The sequence below is a fragment of the Capra hircus genome, chromosome 6 (genome assembly GCF_001704415.2).
Source record: "Capra hircus breed San Clemente chromosome 6, ASM170441v1, whole genome shotgun sequence".
Classification (NCBI taxonomy): domain Eukaryota; kingdom Metazoa; phylum Chordata; class Mammalia; order Artiodactyla; family Bovidae; genus Capra; species Capra hircus.
Genome location: NC_030813.1, coordinates 36,799,223 through 36,812,494, shown reverse-complemented (window position 1 = coordinate 36,812,494; position 13,272 = coordinate 36,799,223). Strand labels below are relative to the sequence as shown.

Below are 13,272 nucleotides of genomic sequence, written 5' to 3'. Positions count from 1 at the left end.
ATTTCATTTTTAGTTATTCATTCCAAAGAAATGAAAACATTTATCCACATTTATTCAAAGCCTTGTTCACAGTATTCACAGCACTTCTTTTCATCGGAGCCGCAAGCCAGAAAGGACTAAAATGCCTGCCTATAGGTAAACGGATAAAGAAATTGTAGTATATCCATATAATAGACTACCATTCAAAAATAACAAAGAGAGAACCACCGATGAAACACTACAGGCTGAATCTTAAAACTTTATGCTAAGTGAAAAAAACTCCGATACAAAAGACTGCACAAATCTGATTCCATTCGTGAGAAACTCTAGAAAAGGCAAAAATACATTGACAGCACTGGTTGCAGTCACCGTCGTGTGGGCCGTGGCATGGGATAGTTCTGTTCAGCTTTACCATGATGCTGTGGCAAAGCCTGGAGCAGAATGCTTAGCAAACTTCAGCTTTCCTTGTCACAATAGTTTCTGGAAATTCTGCAAGTCCGCCTGTGTCAAGGCTCCTCCTAGTGGAATTTGCAGTATTTCTTCGAAGGCCACCTGGTCCAGTTCAGGTGGCCACTGCCCGCCTGAGGACATCTTCTCAGCCCTGCCTCCCACCTCTTCACAGACCAGCGCCTTGTTTACTCTGGCCACCGTCCAAGCCAGTCTTAAAACCATCGAGTTTCCCTTTCTCTTTTCGATTCCGCTCGCTTAAAAACAACAACAATCAGTTTCGTTTCTCTCAGAAACTGCCGGCTCCGCCCCCAAACAGCACGTCGGGCGCCCAGCGTCGGGGCGGGGTAGAGAGGCTGCGGTTCCTAGACGTCGGTGTGCGTTCCGCTCGCTGCGGCTCCGCACCACGACGCCCGGGGGCGGTGGGCGGCTTCAGGCTTTGGCCGCCTCTTTTCCTCGCCTCAGCTCGGTCTCCTTCGAATGTTCGGACAGCTGAGACACGGCTGAGGAGCTCGGGAAATTGGTGATGGAGGGGAGGCCACGGAGGAGGTCGCGGGGCGGCGCACGCCCGGTGCCCGGGCGGGTCCCCGAGTCCCGACCCTCCGCGTCCCGGCCCTCCGCGACAGCGCCCGTGGAGTCCTGGGGAGCGAAGCTCTGGCTCTTCCCCAGCGCCGCCGGGCTCCGCAGCGCGCTGTCCAAGAGGCCCGAGGCGACACGCCAGATGTGCTGCACGCGCCGGCGCCTGGCGGTGCTGGAGCGCGGCGGGGCGGGCGTCGAGGTCCACCAGCTGCCGGCGGGGAGCGACGGCGCCAGGAAGCCGAGTGAGTGAGGCCGCGCAGCGCCCGCTCGGCCATCCCCTCCGCGCACTGGGGGTGTGAGTGCGGTGGGCGGCCTGGCCGGGGCCCGCACGGACGCTTCTCTAGAGCGGCCCGACTTGTGGGTGTGCGGTCCTTTAACCGCGAGAGACAGTGGGGGGACCCGACGGCGCAGCGGTCCGCGCGGGCCGTAGAAGCGCGCCCGGCCAGGGGTGTTTTCGCGTTTGGCACCCCTGAGTTCTCCAGCCTTGCTCCTCGCGGGCTCGGAGTTTGGGCCGGACGGAGGCGAGAAACACAAGGTCCGCTCCGCCGCCGCCTCATGGAGGGAGTCCCCCGGCAGCATCTTAGCCAGTCTGCCCCTATCTTTGGTTTCTATTCAAAATGTGTTTTTCACTTACGCCTTTTAGAACATACCGGCTCTGACTTTGGGAGTCTTTGGAGAACCTTGTTTGGGTTTTCTTGTTCTCAGTGATAATGTCTTACGTGTGCAAGCAATTTAAAGAGGGCTTTCAGTTGCACTTGGGTAATCTCTGTAGAGATTTATTAGCCCTGGTGACCCTGACTCCGAATTTTAAGGTGGAGGGGGTTGTAAGTGACCACACATTTAATTTTGAAAAGTTTGCCCATGTATTGCGTGAAGAAAATGATATTGTACTTTTCTTCGTTTTGCTTTTAGCTTGAGGGAAGTCGAGAACCTTTTTTCTATAGGTTATTTGAGTTTTTTGGGGGGTTGTGTGAACTGCCAGTTCATTGACATCTTTGCCTCGCTTTTTAAAAAAAGATGAGTTGTTTATCTTTTTCGTGTTTATTTGGAAGAGCTTTTGTATATTGAGTAAGAGTAGCCGTTTGTCGGTCATTTACGCTGTAAAATTCTACCCGACTTGCCTTTTGCTAATGTTATTTTATAGTTTACTACATCAGTCTTTTCATTTAAGGAGACTTACGCATTTTGTGTTATGTTAGAAAGCTATTCTCAATCCAAAATTTTTTTAATGTGCTCATCTTTTTACTGATTTTAAGATTTTGCTTTTAAACCTAACATTTTTAATACACTTAGAAATTATTTTGACTTAAGGAGTGAGGTGGGGGAATATGGATTGATTTATTTTTTTCTCCAAAATGTCCCAGTACCTTTTTTTGAATAAACCCACCTTTTTTGAATTAGCCCTCCTTTTTTCCAGCTGATTTGAAATGCTGAGCCTCTAAAAAAGCTTTAGTCTATTGTGCCATTCTTTATTACCAGACTGGTTTGGTTCTCTTTAGAATTTGTATTATGAAGTGGTTCGTGCTTTGATCTTTTGCATAAATAGATTTTATTTCATTAGAACTGAAAACTGAAACAAGGTCCCAACTCTACCTACTTTTTGTGAACAAATTAAATAAGATAAAAATAAAGGGTTTGGTGGACAGTTTTAAATCTTTAACTTTGAGAAAGCACTAAATATGCACTGACAGTACAATTTCTTTTAATAGCATCCTTTAAAAAAATTGTCCCCCAAACCCAATTCCTCATTTACTGTTAAAATGAAGTATGTTCTCCAAAAATTAAATTATAGTTTCTTACAGACTTTTTCATTTCTAGCACTTCAAATTTAGTTTCTCTCCTTGAACTTATTAAACAAGAATCTAAAAGCAAATAACTATTTTAATTGAAAAGATATATTCAATTTAAAACAGTATAAATCAATGCTTGCCCAAATTAAAAAAAAAAATCTGTTGTCAAGACACTAGGCATTGCTATTTGTCTGCTTGCTGCATTTGAATTTTCTTAAAAGAGACGTTCAGGTTAAGTCGAGTTGTGTAGTTGACATTTTTTTTCCAAGTGTTTTAAGTGCATTATAATTAAGTGAATAATAATAGTGGGTCACAGTGAGAGTGATGTTACTTCCTGTTGGATTTGCTCTGCAGAGTGCATTAAGTTAGGGAAAAAAATGAAGATACATTCCATGGACCAAGGAGAAGAGCACATGCTGGTTCTATCCTCAGATGGAAAACCATTTGAGTACAAGTATAGCATAGAACATGCAAGGTAGGAAAGTTTTTTTTCTTTTCATTAAAAATGATGTAAATTTCACTCAAAAAGCAATCATATTTTTTGAGGGAAAATGTTACTTTATATGATCCTTGCTTTATAAGGTGGTATCTTAAGTAAATGATGAATTCTGAACTGACTAGTGAACTGTAAATCAATTTGTATCTCCCAGGGCATGTACCATGTGTTGATTTGGCACTTAAAGGAAATGATTGGTTAGTCCACGTATCCCCAAATTGGACTTACATACTAATTAACTCATTTAACCCCAGAGTAGTTTTCAACCTCGGAGAAAAGTGAATTATCATGGAATGATTTGTGAGACTTTTTCCTAGTAGATCTTGTGAATTAGAACTTATTTTCATCTTGTATTATTCCTGCATCATAAAATTATTGTTTGTAAAAGAGTCTTAGAATCATCTTACCACAATTTTAGAATGAACATTATTTTCCTTTTAAACCACTAATTAAAGCATATTATTATTATAATAATTTTAGATGTGCTGAATGTGAAGTTAACTTTTTTGAGCTTCAGTCCTAATTAAATAGTTAATAATTCTTAACTGTTGTGACTTATTTGTGATCAACATAAAATATATTTCCTTTCATCAGGTTTCAGTGCATTTTACAAGAAAAAAATATAATTCAGATCACATGTGGAGATTATCATTCTCTTGCACTCTCAAAAGGTACTTTTCTAAATATTGTTTTTTCAAGAGGGGTAAATCTATGTGTATATAGAACTAAGAGAATGTAAGTGCTTCATTTGGTACCAGGACCGAAATATGGTTTTGAATGTGGTACGGTAGAACACTACTAAAAGAGATACAACATCAGAATTCTTGGACCTATAAAATCTTCTGGTTTTCATAATTACTTTTCCTACATTTTATTCTCTCAAATGAAAAAACTAAAGCAATTTAGTAATGAGTTTGATGTTCTTTATTTAAGGGAAAAGAGCCTATTGATTGAAAGCGTATAGGAGCTCATAAGCAATGGAATGCTCTTCCCAAGGGATTTTGAGCAAGGGCAAGTTTTGTAGAGTGTCAGAAGCTTCAGTATGGAAATAGGGCATGATTGACTGTGGTTACATATCTGATCAAGGAAATAAGTATAGAGCCCAGAGTAAACTTGGTGTTTGGGGATTGGCTGACTGGATGTACTGTGTTTCTGGTCAGACTGAGTATTCAGAGTGTGAAGGTTCGGTTTGGTGACAGGGTTCCTGGGTGCCATCTTGGGCCTAGAGATTTATTTCAGCAGTTCTGTTTTCTATTTTTCAAATATGAAACAATGAAAATATTCTAAATAATTAAATAATTATTAATAAAAATATTCTAAAATCTTCCTCTCTGGAAGCAAGATTAGGAATGGTCCACCCTTTTCCAGAACTTTCTTCCCTTTTCTAGGGTTCTTCCAGCTCCCATAATAGGAGCTCAGAATCCCTTGGGCCTGCTTTTATGGCCAGTTTGCTGGCCTCTGACATGTTTTAACATTACCTTTTGAATTCGAGGATTCTCCCCAACCCTGTATTACTTACCGTTTCTTATCAGATGCCATAATGGTAGGGAAGGGAAGTAGTGAATATGAATTATTTCCTGAAGCCACTTGACCTAATTAAGACAGGCAGGTGATAAGGAATAGTGGAATACAGGATCAAGGAAGTTTTTTAAATACATAGGACAAATATAAACTTTTAGAATGAAAACTGAAATTCAAGGGAAGTAAGTGATCATGTATTTGACTTGTACTGAAGGCTCTGTTAAGGTTTAAGTGTTAATTTGTATTGGAAAAAGCTGGTTGTTTGACTTCATCCATTTATGAACTCTTTCATTTTGAGTATCTACATGTTCAGGTTGTGAAGATGAAACAGATACATGTACCTTCAAGAAGCCTAGGATGTATGGATGTGGGGGGGGGAAGGGATTGTTCAGGGTTTACTATTGATAAGTCACAATACAATGTAGGAAGAATGAAAGTTGGGAAAGCAAGAAAGGGAACTACTCATTTTTCTCATTTTGGTATTTCCTGCCAACTGATAGGCACTTGGTAATTAGGTTTGAAGGAAAATCTCTACCTCTCACCTTTTCCTGCATAGTATCTTGCACAGTAGTACTCACTAAAATTTAAGTCTCTGATATATTTTTTCAGCCTCTATTAGGTACTGTCATCTCTGTTAGATAACATCTAAGAACTTTTCTTTAAAAATATGTTCCAATATGTGTATTCACTTTGCTGTACAACTGAAACTGACACAGCATTGTAAATCAACTAAACTCCAATTAAAAATTTTTTAAATAAAGTAAAAATATGTTCCATGTATTAATGGAAGAAGATGCTCACTCTTCATGATACTGTGCTGCAATTTCAAATGTATGCTTACATTATTTATTTAGCATCTTTGGGCACGTGGAAGAGGGAGAGAAAGAAAGGTAGTTTGTGGTTTTATTTTTTCAAAAGTAGAGTGTTTCTGTCTTTCATAGGCCCATCTCATGAGTTTTTAAAAATAAATATTTCTTAAATTTGATTATAATATATTCCAATAGCTTTATTCTTTGTCTGTTTGGGTCGCTATAATAAAAATAGAGTAGGTGATTTAAACAGCAGAAATTTGAAGTCCAGTTCAGGGTTTTAGCAGATTTGGTGTTTAGTGAGGGCCAGTCTTCTTACAAGTGGAAAGGACAGGAGAGCTCTCTGGGGACCCTTTTATAAGGGCATTAATCCCATTCATGAGTGCTCCCCCTGTCATGATCTCATCCAATTTGAGTCACCACCCCAAAGGCCACTTCCTGATACCATCATACTGAAGGTTAGGATTTCAGCATAGGAGTTTTGGGCGAACACAGACATCCAGTTCTTAATACTACCCTTTGAGGTAGAAGATAAGGAACTATATAACTCTTACTGCTGAAGAGGAGTTTCTTCTAGTTTTTCTGACTGAGTCTTGAGATCTGAGCAGTCCTGTCAGTTTGAATGGACGAGATTGTAATGCTAGTATGGATAGAATATAATGTCCTAGGGTGATGTCTGCTGCATTTTAAACTTACTAAGACAGCATTTTCTCTGTTAATGTCAAGGTGGTGAGCTTTTTGCTTGGGGACAGAACTTAGATGGCCAGCTTGGAGTTGGAAGAATATTTGCCTCAACTTCCACACCGGAGATTGTGGAGAACCTCTCAGGAGTCCCCTTGGTTCAGATTTCTGCAGGAGAAGCCCACAGCATGGCCTTATCCATGTCCGGAAATGTTTACTCTTGGGGAAGAAATGATTGTGGACAGCTGGGCCTGGGCCACACCTACAGTATGGAAATATATTTAAAAATTCATATTATAAACAAATATATTTGACATATAAGAGATGAATATAATCTGAATGTAATCTGAACCAAAAATGGTTCAGATTCCCGCTTTCATTAGTACTGATTTGCCTGGTTATCTCTCTGTATTCAGTGTAGAATCTGTCTAAACAACACACACAGTGTGCAGGTCACGGCTGTAATTGAGATGAGTGTCTGAGTCAAGTGGGAAAAAGGGAAAGAGCATTGGACAAGGGATCGGAATATCTGGGCTGTGATTCCCACTTCCGCATTAACTAATTTCGCCTACCCAGGTCACTTCATTTTTCTCTATGTCTCATTTTCTTTTTCTGTAAAGTGATGAGTTTGGATGAAGTGACCTTTAAGGTACCTGTGCACTTTAAATATCTATTAATATAATTGTGGCAAAAGGATTAGAAACACCTATTCTGATCTTATTCTTTAAGGTTTTAATTATATGTGTGTACACACACATAAACATGTAATTCGCATTACTGAGCTACCTCCCCAAAGAAAAAGTCAGTATTTCTGATGACCCCAAACCCCTTGTTAGAGATTTCAAGTGTGGCAAACTCCGATGCTTTATCAGCCATGGTAATATACACATTCCGCCTGGCCTTACTGGTCAGATACTGCATTTCTGCTTCACATGTCCCCGTGCTAGTTACTCAGGAGAGCCCGTAAGTCATTTCACAGGAGGAAAAGGAATAAAGGACCGTTGAACTTACTTTTGCTGAATCTCTCTGGGACAAGGAAGTAATCGTGATAGAGCGAAGAGGTAGTGTAAGGCAATTCTCTCCACTAGAGGATTTGAAAGAAGAATAAGAAGCTTTAGGTTCATTAGAAGGGTAATAATGCTAGACTGGAATTGGAAATAACAGATACGCTGCAGTGAGAGCTAATCAAGTCCGGTTAAAAAGAGAAGAAAGGGCTCTGGGAAGTGAGAGTGACACTTCACAGGTGAGTGCCCTTTGACCACCACCCCTGTTCCGTTTTCAGACCTAAATCCACCAGCACAGAGCCTTTCTTGTCAGTGTGTTGGGAGCTACTGTGATGGGCCTAGAGGAAGTAATCTGGGTGTTTTGTCAGTAGCATGGAACTCCAGTGTGAAATTCAATGTTTCCTTGTGGTTACTTGAACTCTTCTTTTTCTTGTGTAGATAAAGATTCTCCTTCCTGTATTGAAGCACTGGTGATCAGAAAGTTGAATTTCTTGCTTGTGGTGGCTCTCACACTGCCCTGCTCACAAAGGTGAGTGTACCCTTGTCTCTCTGACTGCAGTTCCAGAAGAGCACTTGGTAGTGGAGAGAGCACTAGAACGTGGAGATACGGGCAGCTGGTGTTTCCTGGGGAAGCGAGGTCACTGCCCCCATGCAGGACTGTCCTGATAACTGGGGGGCTTTGCTCTGATGGTGATCTTATTGATTTTTCACTGATGCCTTCACTAACACTTTACAGAAGTGAGTGTTACTTCTCTGTCGTATTTCTCTAATTTCTGATAAGAAATTCCCTTTCTTAGAGTGGACTGGTATTTACTTTTGGTGATGGAAAGTACGGGCAACTCGGTCACAATTCAACACAGAATGAGTTAAGACCCTGTTTGGTAGCTGGGCTTGTTGGAAATAGAGTGACCCAGATAGCATGTGGAAGGTAAGTTGTAAAGTATCAATAAAAATTGCTAAGATAAATATAATAAATTTAGATAGGTAGTTTAATAAAATTTCTCTTCAGCTTCTTTGATTGAGATAAAACTATCAAACATTTCAGACAGTGAAAATGCTTAATTCACATTGTTAGACAATCATAATCTTTAGTATACATATTTATTTTAATTGATTTTTAAAATGTGTAAATATACTTTCTGTTGGTCCTTCAGTGAAATACCTTTGTAAATATTCAAATGCACTTTATCTTTTAAAAAATTATTTATTTGGAAAAAATGAACAAACATGAGTTGAAAGGATTATTCATTGATATCCTCACTCTGTCCGTGTTAACCAAAGAAACTTTGTCACCACTTTGGATTCTTCATAACACACACTCCTCTGAGTAACATGTGTTACAGGAGGAATCCTCACTTTAGACATGTCTTAATGCAAACCAGAGCAGCACCCCTACTAACGTAGGCGAATTTACTGAAAGACACAAGGCTCACTGAAAGCTATTATACTGATGGTCAATTTTAAGAGGAGGATACAAATTATCAATAGAGTTAAAGGAAGAGCTGCATAGCACAGAGTATAAAAGAGGTCCAAATGAGGAGCTTCTGATGTCCACTCCCCTTGGAGGCATGGACAGTGTTACCTCCTCCCAGCCTGATACATGCCTGTGAAGAATATTGTCAGTCAGGGAAGTTCACCCAAGTCCAGACTTTCATTGCTTAGTCATGATTGATTGAATTATTGCCCATGTGACTGAGCTCAGACTCCAGCCTCTGTGTACCCAGAGGTTCAGCTTACCTATAGCTGGAGGGGCCTCTATGAGCCACTTTGATAAACTATTAGGTGTGGTCAAGGGGCCTGCCATGAATAACAGAGACACTCCTATCACTTGGGAAATTCTAAGAGGTTAGACATCACCTCCCTAGAGGTGAGAATAAAGGCCAGAGCTCTGAGCAAGGCCAAATTCTTTCCTTATACATCTGTATAATAGGAGAGGCCATTAATCAGATTGGTAAGAAAATCAGCATAATTAAAGGTCTTTGGGAAGTAGAGTCAGAGCTCAGGATAACCTGATTCCATCTTCTAGGATGGGGAGGAGCTCAGAGGTAGCTTCCAGGAGGTGGTGACTCAAGCCAAGGCCTAAGGAGTAGAATGCTAGAGGTGGTGCTTGTTCTGCCTGAGGGAACATCCTTTGCTAGGATGCAACCTGATGGCTTTCAGTGGACTTTGGGGTTCCAGAATCACCTCAGCTACACATTAGTGATTTCTTTGTTTCCACATGGCTAATTGCATGCACTTGGAGTTTGTTAACTAGTTTCACTCACTGGGTAGTATAATTTCTGCAGTTTTACCAGATTGCTGCATACTCTGATCATTGTGGAGAATTGAGAATTGACTGTATGTGTTTTGTTTAATAGGCAGCACACACTTGCTTATGTTTCTGATATGGGAAAGGTCTTTTCTTTTGGTTCTGGAAAAGAAGGACAACTGGGAAACGGTGGGACATGTAATCAGCTGATGCCACGTCCCATGAAATTGCCGTCAAGTGAAGAACTCAAATCTGGTAAATTCTGTAGGAGCACAGGATTTGGCATAAATGCCTTTGTTGAAAATCTGATTTTCGTAAGTGTGTAATGTAGCAAAAAAATGTATGACTATGAATGGAGCTTTACTGATTTCATGTTTACTTGTAAATAACTTAACATACCCTATCTAATTTATCAAGTCAGAATAGCCATTAGTTCTCTAAGCTCTTCAGGTTAAGATTAATGTGGACTTGGAATGATAGAACATTTAAAAAAAAAAAACCTATATGGGTTCAGAGGCCTTTGCAGTCTCTGATTCCAATCTTCAAGGGACCTATTACTTCCATGATGATTGGTTTTCTTACCTGACTAAACTGACTCCTAATCATAAAAAACCCTCAAAATGATGAGCAGCTGACATACGCCAGGCAGTGTAACTGTACCTAAAACTTGCTTGTGTCATTTCACCTGTCCTTAAACAGCGTCAGGAGATGTGAGCTTTCAGTCCCATTTTACTGGAGGGTACAGATACTTGGAAAGTGAAGGGTTAGCCCGTAAGCAGTTTTGGCTGGACTTGAACTGTGTGTGCACTGTGTAACTTCAGAGGCTTAACTCTGAAAGGTTTCACTATAGAAGTGCCTTGGAGCACTTGGGTCACTTGTTTCTGAAAGCTTAGTGGTGACCTAAAGTACTAAAGTTCTCTCAGTTCTTCTGGGGAAATGAACAATAGGGTTATTTCCTTAAGCAGTTTGTATCTTATATCTAATTTCTTATAACCACGTACATAGGCCTTTGAAGTACTATTAACATTCTTCAGAGCCAGTAGTCATTGATAAAGTCTTGAGTTGTAGAAATGGCTTTTTGTTTGTTTGTGTTTGGCTGCACCGGGTGACTTGTACGATCTTAGCTCCCCAACCAGGGATCGAACCCGTGCTCCCCACATTGGAAACATGGAGTCCTGAATTTCCCTGGGAGTCTTCCCAGTAATGACTGGACTTCCAGGGAAGTTCCTAGAATGTGGTTTTTAGTAATAGATGCTAAATTAAACCAGGGAACAGTTAACTAATCAAGTATTTGACTGTGTTGAATATATAAGCATTTATAGTAACCATGTGTATTAAACTGATTCCATGTTGTCAGCCTTCCAAATTACCTGTTTGCCAACTAGACTTCACCCTGAAGTAGATATGTATTTTTGCTTTGTGGGTGGGAAGTGTACTGAGTCTTTGTCAGAAAGAGAAAAGGACTCTGTTTAAGAAGGATCTAAAGTTACTTGAGTGTGTATGTTTGTATCACAAGAGTTTCTAAGCTCTTTTTTTTTTGTAAATTCCTTTCAGAAAGCAGCACATCAGTAAAGGAGTTAATAATGGTTGCTGGAGGGAATCAAAGCATTTTGATGTGGATGGAAAAAGAGGTAAAAAAAGATCTCCAGAAGTTCTTTTTTTAATTGAAGTCTAGTTGGTTTATAATGTTGTGCCAATCTCTGCTGTACAGCAGAGTGACTTCAGTTTCATATGTATATATATTCTTTTAATATTCTTTTCCATGGTGGGTTATCCCAGGAGATTGGATACAGTTGCCTGTGTTATGCAGTAGGACCTTGTTTTTTGTCCATGTTAATGTGATGGTTGGCGTTTACGAACCCCAGATTCCCAGCCCATCCCTCTTTCTCTCTTGGCCTCCTCCTTAGCAACCACAAGTCTGTTCTCGGTCTGTGAATCTGTTTCTGTTTTGTAGGTAGGTTCATTTTTGCCATATTTTAGATGTCACATACAAGTGGTATCATACAGTGCTTACTCTTCCTGACCTACTTCACTTACTATGAGAATCTCTAGTTGCCTTCCATGTTGCTGCAGACGGCATGATGTTTGTTCTTTTTATGGCTGAGTGATGTTCACTGTATGAATGTGTCAGATCTTTATCCATTCTTCTCTTGGCAGATGTTTAGGTGGTTTCCATGTTTGGCTATTGTGAATTATGCTACTGTGAAATAGGGGTACATGTATCATTTTGAATGGGTGTAGTTTTTTGTGGGTATATACCCAGGAGTGGGATTGCTGTATCATATAGTAATTCTGTTTTTACTTTTCTGAGGGTCCTCCATTCTGTTTTCCATAGTGGCTGCACCAACTTACATTCCTACCAACAGGATAGGACAGTTCCCTTTTCTCCACATCCTCTCCAGCATTTGTTATTTGTAGACTTTTTAATAATGACCATTCTGACCAGTGTGAAGTGGCCCCTCACTGTAGTTCTGATTTGCGTTTCTCTAATATGTGCGATGTTGAGTGTCTTCATGTGCCTACTGGCCATCAGTGTGTCTTCATTAGAGAAATTTCTATTAAGGTCCTCTGCCCATTTTCTCATTTGGCTGTTAGTTTTTTCATTGTTGAGTTGCCGAGCTCTTTGTATGCTTTGGAGGTTAAGCCCATGTCAGTCATGTTGTCTGCTGGTATTTTCTCCCATTCCGTAGGTTGTCTTTTCCATTTTTATGATTCCCTTTGCTGTGCAAAAGCTTGCAAGTTGGATTAGGTCCCGTTTGTTTATTTTTGTTGTTACTTGTATTACCTTGGGAGACTAGAAACTAGACGTTTTATAACTTGGTATCTTCAAAAATTTCCAGAATCTAGATTTGGTGAATTCCAAAATCATCAGGTTCCTAGCCTCATGCTGGAGAATGGCTAGACATTATTGATCCTTCATTGTTGAAACAGCATGCATCTTTACTCAACAAGAATCAGCAGATTTTCCCATACTGTATGTCAAATAAGTGTGATTTCCCTAGATTCTACTTACCTTTCAGGAGGCTCCTTGCAAATGGCATTTTCGCTAGGGTTTTAAGAAGCTAATGGGTTAACGTTTTGAAGTGACTTTTCCAGCCAGTATTAATAAAGACCCGAGGTTCATAGTCTTATGAATAATCAGTCCATAATCTCCACATCCTACTTCACCAAGGCAAATTGAGTTTTTGCTACTTCTGTACCCAGTCCTGTTAGGATCTTCCCAAACTCTGATGTTCAGTTTAATCTGGTCATACCCATATAAAGCGTTCAGTGTTGGGGCATTCAGAGAAATTGACTTTGGATCTAAGCATCCTTGGTCGAGAAACTGGCAGCCAGGCAAATGATTGGTAGAATCTTTATGATTTTCCAGAGCTATATTATCCATACTTAGTATTATGCTCTATCCTTAGAAGGTGCCTAAAAGTTGAAGACCTATTTCATTTGTATCTAAATTACTATATTCTACTATTTTGTTTGTTTACAGAATTCCTATGTGAATCTGAGGAGGAAAATTCCTACCTTGAATGAAGGCACTGTAAAGAGATGGATTGCAGATGTGGGGACTAAACAGTGGCAAAATACAAAAAGGTACAGCCTACGTGTCTGTCTGCTCATATAGCTCTTTAAATCAATGTTTTCCCAATTGATTTTGCACGATACAAGGATGTAAGATTTTGTGGTCCATTAGTAGTCTGTTTGGCTTCTCTAGGAGCTCAGT

The 13,272-nt window shown here is 40.2% G+C and overlaps 1 protein-coding gene across 1 annotated transcript in view; it reads left to right on the top strand.

Moving 5' to 3' along the window:
• HERC5 (HECT and RLD domain containing E3 ubiquitin protein ligase 5) overlaps positions 685–13,272 on the top strand; it is a 47,190-nt gene continuing 34,602 nt past the window's right edge. The window contains 10 exon segments of the mRNA XM_018049314.1: positions 685–1,247; positions 3,150–3,270; positions 3,886–3,962; positions 6,348–6,569; positions 7,745–7,774; positions 7,777–7,835; positions 8,104–8,234; positions 9,664–9,809; positions 11,109–11,185; positions 13,039–13,142. Of these exon segments, the coding sequence (XP_017904803.1) occupies positions 953–1,247; positions 3,150–3,270; positions 3,886–3,962; positions 6,348–6,569; positions 7,745–7,774; positions 7,777–7,835; positions 8,104–8,234; positions 9,664–9,809; positions 11,109–11,185; positions 13,039–13,142 (1,262 nt within the window). The 5' untranslated portion in view covers positions 685–952.